We start from the raw sequence: 17556 nt of genomic DNA, 5'->3' as shown, positions 1-17556 counted from the left end.
ACTCACACCTGTAATTCCAGCAACTTGGGAGCCTGAAGCAGGAGAATTGCTTGAGGCCAGGAGTTCAAGACCAACTGGGCAACATGGTGAAATCTTAGCTGGGCATGGTGGCGCGCACCTGTGGTCACAGCTACTCGGCAGGCTGAGGCAGGAGGATTGCTTGAGCCCTGGAGTTCCAGGTTGCGGTGAACCGTGATTGCACCACTGCACTCCAGCCTGGGCAACAGAATGAGAACTTGTCTCTAAAAAGAAGAAAGGAAGGAAGGGATCAAGGGAGTGACAGGGTGGGTGACGGATTATGAAATACCCCTCCTCTGTGGAGCCTTCCTGGCATTAGGTAGAATCGAATCCCTTCTTTTTTTTTTTTTGAGATGGAGTTTTGCTCTTGTCGCCCAGGCTGGAGTGCAGTGGCGTTATCTTGGCTCAGTGACTGCAACCTCTGCCTTCTGGGTTCAAGAGATTCTCCTGCCTCAGCCTCCTGAGCAGCTGAGATTACAGGTGCCCTCCACCACACACAGCTAATTTTTATATTTTTAGTAGAGACGGGATTTCATCATGTTGGCCAAGCTGGTCTCGAACTCTTGGCCTCAAGTGATCCGCCTGCCTCAGCCTCCCAAATTGTTGGGATTAGAGGCGTGAGCCACAGCGCCCAGCCGAATCCCTTTCTTGTGCCCCAATCACACTTGTTTGCTGCCTTTATATTAACACTTCATACTTGGCATCCAGACTGTAGAGACCAGGCAGGTAATGCCAATATGTGAATCTGCTGGAGTGATGATGGGGCATGGCACCTGCAGTCACCTACAGTGTCCTTCCAAAGACACTGACTCAACTTTCTAAAAACCACTGTTGGCCGAACCACACAAATGTAGGCAGATTCTGCGTGGAGGTTGCCCGTGTGCAGCTTCTGCCTCTAGTGTTTTGTGTCTTTATTGATACAATTCCTGGAGGGCAAGGACTGTGCCTGCTCTACAGAAGCCTGGAACATCTTAGGGTCTTGAAAAAAGAATTGACCCCTGGAACATCTTAATATCTTCCATCTTGAAGCCAGCACTTAAGGAGTGGGACCCTCTGGGCCCACCTCCTTCCAGCCCCACCTTCTAAGACCCCAGTGAACTGGCACCTGAAGCTATAGCAGGAGACAGAAGCCAGTGCTCCTTGGGATTTCGATGGGCCTGGGAACCACCACCTTCCCTGCCCAGTGGCCACACAGGCCCTGAGTCCGCCTGGATTCCGCAAGTTGTTTAGAACCGAAGAACCACAGATCCACTTGCTCGATGCCTTCTCTACGTGTGCTCTTGCTTCTGCCTTCAGTCCCCCAGGCCTTTGGAAAGACTCAGGCTTATGGTGGAGTTCAAGCTCAACCTGTCAACCCAGTGATCACGGCGATTAAAAAATATCTGGTCACAGCAAGACCTGGTAAATGAGCTTATTGTTCGGGAACACTCGTGATACATCAGGGAATTGGCAGGCCTTGCAGAAATTTCAGAGCGAGGCCAGACTGAGACCCCTAGAGGCCCTAGACATGCAAAGCATTGTGTGTGCCGCCCCCCATACGTTAGTAAAAACAGAACATTATACTTCAGCATAGGAATAAGGAAGTCCAATGAGGAGGTTCTAATTTTTCTCATAATTATGTTAAGAGTAAGGAATGATGGTCAGCATCTCTAGCACATCATCTACAAATGGTTATCCTTACTTTGCCTGCCTCTAAGCACTCACTTAGTTTTCCTCCTGGTAATCCAGCTGTATTCTGAGATCGGTCAGAGATACAATCTTCCTGGTCCAGGTTACACAGCTGGGGGATGGAGGAGCTAGGACTTGACCCTGGGCTGTCTGTCCATAGTGCTTGTCAGCACATGGCCTCGCCTCCTTCAGAAGGCAGATGCTCGGATGAAGGGACAGTGATCAGATGGCTCCCAAGACTGCACCTGGAGCGTGGCTGTCCCTTCAAGACATAAACTAGCTGGACCGTGCTCCAAGGAGCCTCCTGTGGGAGTCTAATGGTCTGGAAACAGGACACATGAAGAACAATCGAAGAAATGATGGCCAAAATAGTACCAATTAAAAGAAACAAGAGCAGCTGACATTTATGGAGCACTTACTATGTGCTTGTCTGAGGACTTCACACAGATCAGCTGGATCAGAGCTCAGAATGCTATATATCTCCGTGAGGAGGACCAGGAATGTCCACTCAGCCTCCAGGCGTGTGGCACTGGTTTGTAGCTGTGATTTGGCTTAATGAGGCAATGTAGCTTGACTGAATAGGAAGGACAGCTGCCATGCTGTGTCATTTCCCAGAAGGGAATCCCAAGTTCCCTGTCTCAGTAACCTCAGGTGTCCCACACCTTTTGCCTCCCAATGACTCCCTCCACCCCCCATTCCATTTCGAACATCTCCATGTCTCTTTGCCTGGAGGTTTTCTGCGTTACTTACCCCCGCTGTAAGGAACAGGTCAGTCTGCCTTCTGGGACCCCAGGTGCTGTGGCCCTCCTACCTCTCTGTTTTTTGTCTTTTTTTTTTTTTTTGCAAGATGTAGATTAGAACTTGCCAAATTGTTCTTGGAAGAGAGTTAGAGGCAGAGTGCAAGCTGTAGGGAGCGGTGTGAGGGGAGGGCCAGGCGAAGCACACTCCAAGGTCACTGGGCTGTTGGCCCCTTCTTCTGGGAGGAGGGCCTTACGTTGCTTGGAATCATGGGCTTGGCGGGGAGGCTGGGCAAAGCAGGGGTGGGAGAGCACTCCAGCTCTGTCTGGTTCACCCCACCTTGTTCCTGGCTGCTCTGCCTCACCCTGGGCCCAGTGAGAGAAAGGTCAGGTGTGTGTGCCTGAGCCAGGGGAGGAGCTTTGGAAAAACCTGTCTCCAGGCCACAGAGAAGGAATGGCCACCTCTCTCCATTAGTGTGACTCATTGCTGTCACAGCTGAGCTCCAGGGGGGCAGACTCAGCCGGCTCAAGCCAACCACCTGTTGATTTGATGGGGTCCGCCCAGCCCCGGGCCTGGTTGCACAACAGTGGGGCACCTGCCAAGGCAATGATGGCAGAGCAGGTGATGCTGTGATCGCATGTCCTGAAGGACCTGGATGGCAGGGACTGGAGGGGGTGAGCCCCCCCTGCACAGTCCAGAAGAACGGATTCCTACCTCTGAGCTGGGCTTGGAGGCAGTCTGGTAGAGCCTGAGGCTCAGAACATCCCCGAGGTCCCTTCTGCTCTAACTGTGTGAGCTTGGAAAGACCCTAGCCTCTCTGTCAGTTTCCTTTTCTGAATAATCAAGTCCTTCCTAGCTTTGGGGTAAGCTGGGCCTCTTGCTCGCTGTGTAACCCTGGAAAAGCCACTTAAGCCTCAGTTTCATCACCTATAAAATAAATGCATCAAGATCTTTTCTGTTATTTCACAGGGTCAAAGTGATACAGTGGACATCGAAGCACCGTGACAATTCTCCATGTAGCCATTATGCTATAAATGTTGGCATCACTATCCATTTCCTTGTCTCCTCATTCTCTGATGGCTGGGTTCCTCTTGTCTCTGTTAGACTTGGGTTCACGTTCTGACCTGTTTGCAGACCACCTGCAGTGTCCTCTGTAAAATGGGCATCGCACAGCCTGCCTAGCTGAACTGTTGGGAGGCTCTAAGCAGCTCTTTGGAACCATTGAGACCCTGGAATAGGGTACAATTGCTGCCAAGTGTAGAGCGTGGGCACCAGGCTCAGTGCTGGTACAAACATTTAACAGCTTACACGACCCGAGGCCTCAAGGAGGCCAGGGACTTGGCAATCTGTGCTATAAATGAAGAGAATGGTGACACGGCCACATGCCGGCCATTCAAGCCATGTCAGTTGCATCCAGAAGGTGGTGGAGGGAAGGTAAGAATAACCAGGGATGGGCTTGCTCCGCGAGGTCTTCCCGGAGGCGGCGAGCCTCAAGCTGCTTTTCAGAGGTGAGAGGGAGTTTGGTTACTGGGAGGAGAAAACCAAGAAAAGCTGGAAAGGAATGGGCTCTGTTGTGGTTCAAGCCTGGATGTGAGTTCTGAGAACAGTCAAGAATGCATTTCTCTCCAAGGTATTCACTGTGGGGGAGGTGGGTCAAATGGGTTTGCCCTTGTCACCAGCTGGTGACCTTGACTTTTAGAGTACATTGCCCTTTGGCAGTTCTCAGAACCTCTGTGCACCATGGCTCAGGCCGTCTTGAAGCCAACACTTAAGGAATGGACCCTCTGGGGCCCACCTCCTTCCAGCCCTGCCTTATAAGACCCCAGTGACCTGGCACCTGCAACCATAGCAGGAGACATGAGCCAGCGTTCCTCAGGATTCAGGACCTCTGAGTGGGACAAATGGGGCTTGGGAACTGCCACTTTCCCTGCCCAGTGGCCATATGGGTTATGCAGCTGAGGACTGACTTGGGCCTGGGGTCGTGGCTTTCTAGGTGCTTCTGGCTTCTGCTTCATTGGAGGCCCTTTCCAGCTGCAAGCCAGCACCAGGAGGAACTGATCTGGGGACCTGGAGTTCAAGGCTGTAAACTCCCACAAAGGCCAGAGCCGGCGGAGCTGGAGAACCCCATTTTGGGAAGCTGGTGGTGAGGGCCTCTGCCTTTGATCACCAGGAAAACAGAGGTCAGCTGGATTCCAGCCTATTTACTCCCTGCCCCATCAACCCAGCAATGACCACCCCAAATGACTGCCCTGAGACTTAGGAGTCAGGAGACAAAAGGGAGGCCTGCTTGGGGGAGACAGGGGAGATGGAGGCCTCGCCACTGAGGGCACTGTCCCATCAGCTGTGACAGTGCTGACACACCTAGGAGTGGGTGCTGCCTCTCCCTACCTCTCAACATCTCCCAGAGCTCTGGGTCTTGGAGAAAACAGGACAGCACTGCTGGATGCTCCTTTGTCTCCAGCCTGGAACCATCAGACAAAGGAGGTTTCTTGGTTTTGTGTGGAGAAGAAAGGGAGGCTGGAGATGCAGGGTGAGTGGTGGCCAGCAGGATCATGCCAGGGCAGGGTGCTCCCAGGGGCCTGCTTTAGAGATCACCGCAACTGGGGACTGAGCCAAGGGAAGGGATTGCTGTGAGTGTTCTTGCCTCCTGGGGGGGCCAGTTCAGAATAAGGAAAACATAGCCATCACTTTTTAGGACCTTCTCTTGCCAAACGCTTGACCTACCTTGTCTCTGTTCCCACAACAATCCTGCAAGGTAGGTGTTATTACCCTATTTTACAGGTGGGAGGAGACCCAGAGGGGTGCCCTTGCCCAGGGTCAGGCAGTCCTCAGCAAAGTCTCAGGATGAAAGGGGATTTATGCATGGGTGTGTCTGGCTCTCAGGGTGCCTTGCGTGGAGACGTCTAGGAGGAGAGACCCTCCTGAACTAAGCTGCTCTCAGGAACATGGGCCACAGGTGGAAGGGCCACTACCTCTCTGCAGGAGAGCAGGTGTCTCGGAGAGGGGCTCCCTGTCCCCAGTGCTAGCTAGGACCCATGACCTGCGCTAGCTGAGGGAGGACAGGAAGGAAGTCTGAGAAGGACTTAAACATGAGTGAATCGAGAGGGGTGGGACCTGCTTGACTTAACAAATGTCTGGGCTTCCCCCAAAGAACAAACAGGACAATTTCTGAAAATTGCTGCAGGGCTGGAGAAGGAAGGGGAGGTTAGGGGAGAGGAGAGGGGGCAGGGATGGGGTACAAGAGGAGGGAGAGAGAACCCCCTGAGAGGGACTCTGGGGGAGCTGTCTGCAAGGTAAGGGTTGCTGCCTCCGTGAGGGCAAATTGGGTCTTGTGACTCCTCACAGGGCAGGCGACAGCATGGAAGGAGGCTGCCTGGGGCAAGTCCTAGGTCTGTCTGCGGCATGGGAGAAGTGATTTCCCCTCTATCCTGTCCCCATTTTTGCCTGATTTTTGCCTGGGACTGATTCATTCATTTAATAAAACTGGGTCCCACGATGCACTGTTCCAGGCATGGGGGAATGAACAAACAAACAAAAATCCTTGCTCTCCTGGTGCTTAAATTTTAGTTGGGAGAGGGATAAACAAGAGGGAAATACATACCTTGGGTAAGAACAAGTGCCACAGAGGAAAAGCCAGGCTGAGGCAGTGGGTGTGAACATTTTATACAGGGATGCCCAGAATCGGGGCTTTGAAGAAAGCCCTGAAGGCAGTGTACGCTGAGCAGGAAGCCCTGTGGAGGCTGAGAATTTAGGAAGCGGGAACAGCCCGTGCAGAGGTCCTGGAGGGTGAGGGGTGTCAAGAAGGCCAGCATGGCAGGAGCAGAAAGCAGGGCAGGGAGGTGGGGGACCAGCTCACAGGTGCCTAGAGCCAGAATAAGAAGGGCTTCTTGGCTGGGTGCGGTGGCTCGCGCCTGTAATCCCAGAACTTTGGGAGGCCAAGGTGGGCGGATCACCTAAGGTCAGGAGTTCGAGACCAGCCAACATGGCAAAACCCGGTCTCTACTAAAAATACAAAAATACAAAAATTAGTGGGTGTGGTGGCGGCTCCTGTAATCCCAGCTACTTGGGAGGCTGAGGCAGAATAATTGCTTGCACCCAGGAGGCAGAGGTTGCAGTGAACTGAGATCGTGCCATTGCACTCCAGCCTGGGCAACAAGAGCAAAACTCCATCTCAAAAAAAAAAAAAAAAAAAAAAAAAAGGGCTTCTTTTTGGGACACACAAAGATTTTGCGTATCATCCGAGCCCCCTCTGAGGATTTTGAGCAGGAGAGGGAGCCACTTTTAAAGGGAGGGGTTTGGATGGGATGGCTTTGGTGTCCTTTCTGGTCGGGCCATCAATCACACAGGGCTCTGAGATAGAGATGCCTTCCTTCACAACACTGGGGGCGGGCAGGGAACAGAGTGTGTATACTGGCGGGGTGGGTGGGGGGGATTTGGCTGAGAGCTCCACTTTTCTGGACCACTTAGAATATGTTTGGACCAGGTACCTCTAAGTCTCACCCAGCCCCGAGGTTTGTAAACTTCTCTAACCCCAGCTTGGGGAATTTCCACTCAGCCGCTCTGGGCTGAGTGGGCAGGTTTCCACTTGGGAGCATGGGACAGGCCCGCCTGACAGCAGAACTGTTACCCACCCCAGGACAGGTCTGGCCCTGCCTCCAGGGTGGTCTGGAGGGAAAGGTGCAGAGAGCCTGGAGTCAGGGCTGTGCTCAGGGCCCCCAGTGCCAATCTCAGCCCATCCTGATAACAAATAGCACCTCTTAGACCTCCTGGTCTCCATTTCAGCCCTGAGAGGGCTCCCTGGGATGTCATGAGTCTTCCCCTCAGGACAGGGAGTGTTGCAAAGGAGGGACAGAGAAGCGGGAGTCAGAGTGACCAGAGCCTGGGTCAGAGGCTGGGGCCAGAGCCAGTCCCTCCCAACTCTGCTTCTCAGTGTCCGCGTTGGGGTGGCCGTGCCAGGGCGGGTACAGGAACCCGAGGGAGACCGTGTGGTCCCAAGTCAGCCACACAGAGACTGCTCACTGTGGCTTTGCTGTGGGCAAGGCCTTGGTGGCCGAGGAACAGAGACTGCCTGGGCAGTGTAGTGGGCTGCCCTGCGTGGTAGGACACCCTGCCTAGTGGGCTGCCCCGCCTGGTGGGGCTCCCTGTGGCTCCCTGCTGGCTTCTGGCTCTGACCCTGCCCTGGGCCTAGCAGTGTTGTCTTCTGGCCATTCCCCTCTGACACCAACCAGCAGCCCCCAGAGGCCTCATTAGGCTGCTGGTGTCTCCAGCTGAGCCCTCTGAGGTGTGGCAGGCAGGCCTGACATCACAGCCTGGGTGAGTCACTGCGGGCTGAGTGAGGGGGTCCCAGCTGAGGAAAGGGCAGGCCACAGGAGTGGCCCCCATCACAGCCCCGGCTCCCAGCCCCGCAGCTGCTCCCCATCTCTCTGCCAACTACCAGAACGACACAGGAAGCTGGGGCCGGTGCCTCAGGTCCCAGGACAGGGTCCTGGAAACCATTCCCACCCCTCTGAGAGGCTGCAGCTGTGCCTCCCAGTCTCAGGGGACGCCTAGCTACAGACCACGGTCTTGGGCAGGATACCTCCGGACAATGGCCCAGCTGGACTGGAGGGCGGAGGTGCAGCGGAGTAAAGCTCAGGGGACCCACACATGCCCCTGAAGTTCTCCCTCAGATGCCACAAGCCCAGGGGCCTGGGGAAGAGTGGGCTCCTTGATTCCTCCTGGCTCCTGTACCCTTTTCGGGCACCCTGGGCTGGCTGCAGCATGGAACCCCTCGAGGGAGAGGGCCAGGGCGGGGGCTGCGGTTGGCTCTGCTGCATCTGACAGCTTCCCCATCCTCAGGTGCCAGGTGGAGGTCAGAGAATCTCCCCTGGCTTTCACGTGGATCCCTTGCCCCAACCCGCCCCAGCAAGTGGGCATGAGGTAAGGGCTCCTTTGCCAGCCCCTCCTCCCTGCCTGTATCTCTTCCTGTTTGTGGGCTCACCTGAAGTGTGAAGAGGGGGAGTGCCACTCTCCATCCAGTCCCCAGGCAAGCAGCACCTCCCTGCTCTCCTGCACTCCTGGACACATCCAGCAGCTCCTGCCATGGACAGGTGGTACCTGGGTAAGTCCTCTGAGCCCCATTCCTCCTCCCTGCTCAGGCTCTGACACAGGTGCCAGCCCTGTCCCTTTCAAGTGCACCCACAAGCTCCCCAGAAGTGCAGGAAAAGCAGAAAGGAAGAGAGGCAGAATTTCCAAAAAAGAGCATCTCCATATGGAGTCACCTGCCTGCTGTAACGTGTGCAGAGCATATCTGAGCTGCGAGGGCTGGGAAGGCAGCTGTCCAACCGCCTCATTTACTTGTCTGTCCATCCATCCTTTAGAGATGCAGGAACTCAGAAGCCAGACTGCTGGCTTCAAATCTTGGTTCCCCTACTCTCTGGCCATCTGACCTCTGGCAAGTTATTTAACTTATCTGGGCCTCAGTTTCTTCCTCTATGAAATGGGGGTGATAATAATGCCTTCCTTAACTTATAAGAGTCATTGTGATGACTAAAGAATTAATTTCTGGCCGGGCGCAGTGGCTCACGCCTGTAATCGCAGCACTTTGGGAGGCCAAGGCGGGCAGATCATCTGAGGTCAGGAGTTCGAGACCAACCTGACCAACATGCTGAAACCCCATCTCTACTAAAAATACAAAATTAGCCGGGCTTGGTGGCACATGCCTTTAATCCCAGCTCCTCAGGAGGCTGAGACAGGAGAGTCACTTGAACCCGGGAGGCGGAGGTTGCAGTGAGTCGAGATCGCACCATTGCACTCCAGCCTGGGTGACAAGAGCGAAACTCCGTCTCAAAAAAAAAGAATTAATTTATGTAAAGTGCTTGAAACGGTGTCTTGCACACAAAGTTTAAAAATGCAGCCATCAACTAGCTTTCCCTATTGCTTCCTATTCATCTATCTATTGATTGATCTATCATCCGTATCTATCTATCTATCTATCTATCTATCTATCTATCTATCTATCTATCCATCTGTAGGTGCCTCCCCATGCACCTCCTCCCCCCGCAGTGGGAGCCCTTCCATCCACACTGCAGCTTTGTTTGTGACCAGGATAAATATTACCTGGCACTGTTAATGTTTAATGCCCCACCTCATCCCCAGCCACCCCACCAAAGAGCAAAGAGCAGGAAGAGGCAAGTGGAGACAGTCCATCTGGGTGGGGAAATGACTGGGTTGTCAATGGATAGATAGATAAATAGACAGACAGACAGACAGATAGATAGATAGATAGATAGACAGACAGATGAATTTATTTAACTTCCCACTTATTTTTACATCTCTCATTATTCCCGAAAGAATCCATGGAGGCTTACAAATATAGACAAAATGCAATAAGATAACACAATCCTGTATAATAAAGGGAGCACCCTTGTCTTGTGTGGAGATGGCAGTAGATTTGGTAGCACCTATTGGAGGATCTGGGCTTTCTACCTCCAGTTTGCCATTAACTGTGTGTTTCAGGCAAGTCCCTTCACCTTCCTGCCCTCAGTTTTTCTGGTGTACCCAGTAGAGATCATGACACTGCCCTGGCCACCTCCAGGGGCTATTGTGGAAAGCAAATGAGCAGCCTCAAGTTTCTTTATCTGTAAAACGCTGTTAGCAGGAATTAAGTGATGCAGTGCATGCCAAGAGCCTGGCACGTGGTCCATCTTCACCAAACGCTGGCTCTGCTGTGATGTTTGCACGAATATATATTTCTTGGCTCCGGAAGCAGAAGGGAGCTGAACGGGTACTGCAGCGCCTGGTCTGCAGGGCCATGACATTCTGTCCATCTCACTCATTCGCGCCCGTTTTCATTGGAGGGTGGCTGGCTTTTCCGTGTCCAACAGCAAACATTTGCCAAAGGCTAATGCTTGTTATTTCTTCAATCAACACACATATAACAGTAACAATGATGCCACTCACTGTGTGCCAGGCACCGGGATATGCTCTTTGCACGCATTATCTCACTTCCCCTCACAACCACCCTAGGAGCTGGGTACTGCGCCCATTTTACAGACGAGGAGACTGAGGCACAGAGAGGTGAAGTAATTGACTGAGACCATACGATTAGCAAGTGAGAGGGCCAGGGTGTGAACTCAAGTGCCAAGCCCTGCCCCTGCTTGGGGAGGATTCATGGATACAGTGGCTCCCTTCAGAAGGGCTCAAGCTCCCCTGGTGGCCACTGGCTACTGACCTTGGCTGTTTGGTGGCCATTGGGCTTCAGCCTTTTCTGGAGGCCAATTCAATGGACTAGAACTCAACGAGGATTCTACAGTACCTGCGACTACCCGGCACAGGAGTCCTGGGGTGAAGGAGGTCACAGCGGAGCGGGGAGGCTGCCTGCGAGGTGTGGAAAGCATCTGCCTCCTGCAGCAGGAGGCCTGATTGTCAGTCTCCACTTCCCCCACACTGGCTGTGTGACCCTGGGCAAGGCCCCTACCTCTCTGTGCCTTAGACACCTGCCTCATCAGTAAAATGGGAAACATAAAGCCTGAGGAGAATACAGTGAGGAAAGTGCTTGGTAAACCATAAACGCAGGGGGTTTTCCCCATGATGAAAGTCTTGCCCCGTCCTTAAGGATCCTGCATGTGCCGTGGTAAACTGGCAAGGAAACAATCCGAGAGCCAGGCCAAATGGTGGTAGGAGGAAGTGCCGGGGCGGCAGGGAAGGGGACATTAGTTGGGGATGACTGAAGCCCTTCCGACTGAGGTGTAACCTGCAGGGTGCACGTTGATACGTGAATAGGATGACAGATGAACGGCCCTTCTGGAGGATCTACTGCTGGTCAGCTTCAGCGGTGCTCCAGGGATGTGGTGGGGGAGCAGTGGGCCAGGCTCCTAGGGACCACTGCAGGAAAGCCTCCAGTACCACATAAGGAACACCAGCTGCAGCGGCGGCATCCATGCTGGCTGGTGCGGTGGGCCCTGCCTAGGCTGGGGGCTACTGTGGGACACTGTCCCCAGAAGCTCCCAAGTACAGTGTACACTGAACAGATTGTGCAACTTCCACTTCCCTGTTCCCACCGCCCCAGCTGTAGCTTCCCCAGCTGGCAGAACAGCACCACTGCTGACCCATCCCAGCCCTTCTCTTTGGAAATTTCCTTTGGGAGGGTTTGGAAACTCAGCCAGCTCCTCCCTGCCCCTGCCTCCCCACACACATCCTCACCCTGCAGAAGGAGCCCCTCCATCTACACTGCAGCTTTTCTTGTGACCAGGGTAAATATTACCTGGCACTGTTAATGTTTAATGCCCGCACCTCGTCCCCGGCCACCCCGCGGAGGCAGCCAGACACTCTCCAAAAAGCAGAGACAGCAGGAAGAGGGGAGTGGAGGCAGCCCATTCGGCTGGGGAAATGACTGGGTTGTCGATGGACGGTGGTGAGTGTGCTGGTGTGTGTGCCCGGACGTGTGCGATGCTGGGTGGCTCTGATTGGCCTGCCTTTGTGGGGTCAGCTGGACCCTACTCTTCCCTCTCCTGCCACCTCAGCCTTCCAGAGTACCCAGCTGCTCTTCCTGTCAGCCTCCTCTCTAAGAAAATTTGCAACTTAAAGGAGGAGCCTGCTTTAACCCCAAAGAAAGATAGCCTGAGTGGCAGAAAAGCAGCCGATAGAAGGTGGAGAGCTGAGCGTCCCTCCTCGGCCTCCTGGCACACACCCGCCCTGAGTTCAATGCATCTTGCTAGACCATCTGAACTTGGGCAGGAGGCAGACAGGGTCCATCTGGCTGGGGAAGGAGCAGGCCCCTCTGGTCACCCTTCCTAGGCTGGATTTGGGGTGAGAGCCCCCCAAGTTCAAGTCACACTCCCCAAAGGCTTCCTGTCACAGGAACTGACTCAGGCCTGGAAACCAAGAGGGGCACTTGCTGACAGAGGTGGGTTTTGAGCCAGATGCAGAAAGGGGAGGGTGCTGGGCAGGGAGGGTCTCAGCAAGCAGCTCAGGGCCAGGTGGCCACGGAGGAGGAGGTTTCCTGGGGTGTGTGGGGAAGCCTTGGCTGGGGTCTAGCTGTTGCTCTGACACTTAAATCCCCATATAACCTTGAACAAGGCCTGAACCAAATCTGGCAAGACAGCCCTGACGGCCTTCTGTGTGGGACCTGGCTCCTCACGGCCTCCCTGAGCACCTAGCACCTCAGGCCCATCAGGATGGGCACTGACTCTTCCTGGCCCAGGGACTGGCCGCTGGGGACAGCTGGGCTTGCCAGATCCTGAGTCTCACCACCGCCCAGGGGCACAGTTTGGCACAGCCCGGAAGGTGCTGACTTGCGTGTTCCTTCCTCCTCGGGCTCTACTTCCCTCGTGCAAGAAGGGGCTCCAGCAGGGCGGGAAAGAGTAGTGGCCCTCAGCTGTGGCAGAAGCGTCCTGGCCAGGCCACCGTCTGGCTGTCTGGGGCAAGTGTATTCAGTTGCAGGGGCACCACTGTGAGACCTGCCTGCTGAGCAGCTCCAAATCCAGGGGAGGCCACCGGAGGCAGGGGCAGGACCTTGCCTCTAACGGGCTCCTTCCCTCCTGCCATTGAGAGTCGGCAGAGCAAAGGGCTTATGCACCTCCATTCTCAGCCCCCTGCTGCCTGGGTTCAAACACCAGCTCTACCCCTGACTTGCTATATAACTGTAGGGGAATTACTTCTCTGTACTTCCATCCTCGCGTGGATTATACCACAATGACATTGACGCCTCATAAGGTTGCCATAATGGTTAGATGAGTTAGGGTTTTGTTAGCTTTTGCCCAGTGCCTGACCAGCACTATATATTAATGTTTCTTAACTAGATCTGCTTCCCCTGAGGATGGTAACATAGGAGAGGAGGTCAGTCTCAGCATTTATTAGGACTTTGGACAAGTCTACACATTGGGCTCAGCTTCCTCCGTCTGTCTGATAAACTTTAAGGTTCTGTTTTATTTATTCATGCATTTCCCAAATACCTGCTAAGCACCTGATAGCCAAATGGTCCTGTGGAGAGAGGCCGCTGGCAGTCTAACGGGAGAGGCCTCTCCTGGCCTTTTCTACCACGGTAGGAATCAAGGAGCAGGAGAGAGCCACCCCCACCCTTCCGGAGTGGTCAGAGGCCCCCCAGATAGCACGGATCCCCCTCGGACACTCAGTATTTAGTCCCCAGTTGACTGTGTCTGAAGCTGCCTAGAGCAGAAGCCTGCTGGCAATGGTTTTAGCAACACCCCCGCTCCCAGCCTCCCCTCGCCTTCTTGGACACTCGAGGGTCCTCTGGGAAGGGAAGGACAGGGAATTCCAGCTCTTCCTGTAGCTGGCTCACCATCGGTGACTCCTCTCATCCCACCTCTGGCTCTCTCCTAGGCGGCAGCCCCAAGGGGGACGTGGACCCGTTCTACTATGGTAAGCCTGGGCCCCTGTGCACCCTTCCTGAGCCCTCAGGATCCCTTCCACCAAGCAGCGGCCTCTCCCAGCCCCGGGTCCATGTTCTGTTTGTCCCTTATCTCCCCTGGTTACCACGGGCTGCTGCGGGCGGGCTGCAGGGAGAGACAGCTGCTGGGAGAGACCACCCATCCCGCTCCTCTTGCCCTCTCTTTCCGGAGACTATGAGACTGTCCGCAATGGGGGCCTGATCTTCGCTGGACTGGCCTTCATCGTGGGGCTCCTCATCCTCCTCAGTAAGTGGGGTGGCCTCCAGGGAAAGGGTGCTGGCCGGGGCACATCTCTTCTCAAGGCCGCTGAGCAGGCTGGCTTTCGGGAGTTGCCAAGGGAGGGGTGAGCCTCCCCACCACGCCCCCCACTGCAGGATGTGGGAATGGGTGCCCGGTGGGGTGCCAGGCTCTGGGAGCACAGTGTGAGGTTCCCGCTTGCTCAAGGGCACCCTCCAGTGGGCCCGGGAGGAGCTGCGGAGGTGAGAGCGAACCCGCGGGGTAACCGGGTAACCGGAGGGCCAGGCAGGGGGACTAGGCCCCCTGCTGCTAATCATGGTCCCAAACTCATCTGTTAAATAGGGATGATCCCACCTGCCTCACAAGATTAGGGCTAGCATCCAAAGACACCGCAGTCAGGACAGCGCTCTAAGAATGGTCCAGTGCAGACCTGGAGTGTTCTGGGGGAGACAAAGAGACTTATGTATCCTCAAGCCCCGAGGGGCACACAGCAGGAGCTTAATAACTGCACATTGACTTGTTTTGGTCCAACCCAAAGAAAAATACACAGAAAACACAACCCATGGAAAGAAGATACAGCAAGCGCACCTGTGGGCTCTGGACATCTAATGCATGTGTGCTACTGCCACCCTACCCCGAGGCTCGGGCCACAGTCCTGCGGGTCTCCCCATTTTCCCGTGTTGCCTGTGGCAGCTCCCGGAGGGCAGTGCCGGGTGGCGGCTGAGCACATAGGCACAGGAGGCAGGTGGCCTAAGCAAGGGGCTCCGCTTTGGACTTGCTGCCATCCTTCTCCAGGTGTTCATCGGGCAGCTGTGCTGGGGGCACCATGATGGCCCAGTCTCTGCTGCTGCTCTCGATATGCCAACAGCCCACCATGGATCTGCTCCAGTAGATATTTGCTGACTGACTGACTCAGGCTCTTGAATGCCTATGGTCCAGCCTTATATAAAGAGAGAGAAGGCTGGGTGTGGTGGCTCATGCCTGTAATGCCAGCATATTAGGAGGCCAAGGCAGGAGGATCTCTTGAGACCAGGAGTTTAAGATCAGCGTGGTCAATACAGTGAGACCTGATCTATACAAAAAAAAAATTTTTTAAATCAGCTGGGCATGGTGGCATGTGCCTATAGTCCCAGCTACTTGGGAGGCTAAGGCAGGAGGATTACTTGAGCCCAGGAGTTTGAGGCTGCAGTGAGCTACGATCCCACCACTGCACTCCAGCCTGGGTGACAGAGTAAGACCCCATCTCAAAAAATAAAATAAAATATAAAATAAAATAGAGACAGTCAAACGTGGCCTCCAAGCCTGACCCTGCGGTGGTACTGGCAGGAGGGCGGTAGGAGAGACTGGAAGAATTTTGAGTCTTCCAGGGTCTCCTTGGAAAATTAGTCCATGGAAACAAATCTCCTTTTCTCTTTTCAAGGCAGAAGATTCCGCTGTGGGGGCAATAAGAAGGGCAGGTGAGCGCTGCCTGGGGTGACCGATGAGGGGGTTGGGGCTGGAGAAGGAGGGGTGGGCTGAGGATTTTGTCTCTGACACAGTGGAGGATCCCCAGCCTCAGGGATCCCTAGACCCACCCCTCCCCCTGCCCTCTCACCTATTGCTTTTCCTTCCCCCACCAGGCAAATCACTGAAGATGAGCTGTAACAGCAGGTATGCTAGGAGGGCCGGGAAGGTGGGGGGAGGGCAGGGCAGGCTTGGGAGCAACAGGGAGGAATTCTGGCTCCTGGACTGGGTAAAGAAGAATTTTAGGGTCGTCTACACATCAGCCAGGTGGTCTGTCACCCATCGTGTGTTTACAATGATTGCCAACGGCCTGGCGTGGAGTGTGTGCCGCAGGAGATCGCAGAGAAGCCCTGGAGAAAAGTGAGATGGTCAAGGGGAAAATAAAACCCCAACCTCTGCTGCCACCTGCCCAACCCCATCCTGCCTTTGTCTTCTCAGCCTCGGCGGTGCCACCCACTGCACTGGGGCCAGCTGGGAAGCCAAGCATGGCCCTGCCTCTGGCGCCTCCCCTTCTTCCCTGGGCTGTAGACCTTTGTCCCCGTCACTGCCAGCGCTTGGGCTGAAGGAAGCTCCAGACTCAATGTGACCCCCAGGTGGCATCGCCGCCTCCTGCCCCGTGTCACCTCATGCTTATAATAAAGCTGGCATCAGAGACCGCTGCTTCCCTCACCTGCCTGCCTGTCTCCCTCCTCTGTCACCACCAGCCTCTCCAAGTTCAAATACAAATACAGCCGGGTCTCATTTGTTTTTTCAATTAATTGCTCAGGCACCTGTCTGCCTGGAAAAGCAAGAAGTTCAGTGTTGTCATCTGTAGGCCACTCCTCACGCCACCTGAACTGGCAGGAGCCCTGGGGACAGAGGCCTCAGCCTGGCTTTTACACACCTGGGAAGTCTGAAAGGCCCAGGGGGTCAAAACCACAGCCCACTGGATACCCATGAGGCCTCTTGCCCCAGGCGCCACTGTTGGGTTCCTGGAAGCGACCCTGCTTAGGAGTTGCCGCGGAGAGGCCCCAGGCTACCAAGATGGGCCTGTGTGTGGTCACATTCCTGTGCTCTGCCATTTTCCACATGTATACCCCTGGGCCATGGTGGGTGGGTCCGGGGGGCCTGGTGCTGGGCCTCTGCACATGTCCTGAAGGAGCCAGCCCTCTTCCCAGCCCCCTCCTGGTACTAAGCTCGGGTCACCTCTTTCCACTCTTGGGGCCACCTATTTGGAGGCTTGGTTAATTCCAGGGCCTGGGGCCAGGGAACAGATGGTGAGAGTGAGACCACTGTCACACTTGCTCCAGCCCCCGTCCATGCAGGCAGGGACCCACCCAGGGCAGCCTTAGCCTGAGATGCTGCCAGGTCGCTCCACCCAGTGCAGACTCCTAATGTGCCCGACTCCTAATGCCCATGCCCCCTTTGCTGTGAGTCCAAGGCCGTGGCCATGCAGGGAGGCCTCTGGGAGCTTCTCCATTCAGGAAGGAGCCCAACTTTCCTCTCCCTCCCTTCACTCAGAGGCCTCTAAGGCTGGAGGGATTGTGAGATTCTGGCACCACCTAGCGTCTGGCTTCCTCATCTGGGCCTGCAAGCTTTTGAGGAGGGGAGGGGAGAACTGGCAGGAGAACCAAGCTACAGGAGCAGGAAATGAACCGGGTGTGTTTGGGGGCCAGAGGCAGGATGGACCCCGCTCCACTTGGGAATTAAGCTCTTTGTCTTAATCCACTGCCCCCAGTCCCTGATAACCACCAACTCTCCTAGAAACACAGAAGGCTTGAGCAGGGAAGGGTCCTTAGAGAGCAAATCAGACCATCTTCAATTTACAGAAGGGGAAACTGAGGCTCTAAGAGAGGCCGTGGCTTGTCCAGAGTGACATGGCCAACCTGAGTCAGAGCCAGAGGTAAAATTCAGGTCTCTGGCTCCCCTTCCAGAGCTCTTCCCACCACACGAACATCCAAAGGACGGGAAGCGGTTGATGGGGCAGGGAGGTGCACTCCCCACTGACTGCCTGTGGGTTTGG

General features: G+C 54.9%; 1 protein-coding gene across 7 annotated transcripts; it reads left to right on the top strand.

Moving 5' to 3' along the window:
• The first annotated feature begins 8330 nt into the window (after nucleotides 1-8330).
• Nucleotides 8331-16225, top strand: FXYD2 (FXYD domain containing ion transport regulator 2). Of its 7 annotated transcripts, none has more exons than XM_063671501.1 (6): nucleotides 8331-8524; nucleotides 13747-13785; nucleotides 13986-14060; nucleotides 15472-15508; nucleotides 15671-15701; nucleotides 15864-16225. In XM_063671501.1, exons 1-5 carry the CDS (start codon nucleotides 8506-8508, stop codon nucleotides 15693-15695), a joined length of 195 nt encoding a protein of 64 aa, XP_063527571.1. In that variant the 5' UTR covers nucleotides 8331-8505; the 3' UTR covers nucleotides 15696-15701; nucleotides 15864-16225. The 7 variants fall into 7 exon arrangements, with proteins under 7 accessions (XP_063527571.1, XP_054294057.1, XP_063527569.1 ...); XM_054438082.2 differs by having other exon boundaries at nucleotides 8338-8524; nucleotides 15993-16225; XM_054438080.2 differs by lacking the exon at nucleotides 8331-8524 and adding an exon at nucleotides 11664-11818 and having other exon boundaries at nucleotides 15993-16225.
• The last annotated feature ends 1331 nt before the right edge of the window (nucleotides 16226-17556 follow it).

The sequence above is a fragment of the Pongo pygmaeus genome, chromosome 9 (assembly GCF_028885625.2).
Source record: "Pongo pygmaeus isolate AG05252 chromosome 9, NHGRI_mPonPyg2-v2.0_pri, whole genome shotgun sequence".
Taxonomy (NCBI): Eukaryota; Metazoa; Chordata; class Mammalia; order Primates; family Hominidae; genus Pongo; species Pongo pygmaeus.
Note: the sequence above shows the minus strand (reverse complement) of the source record. Positions and strands in the feature narration are given on the sequence as shown.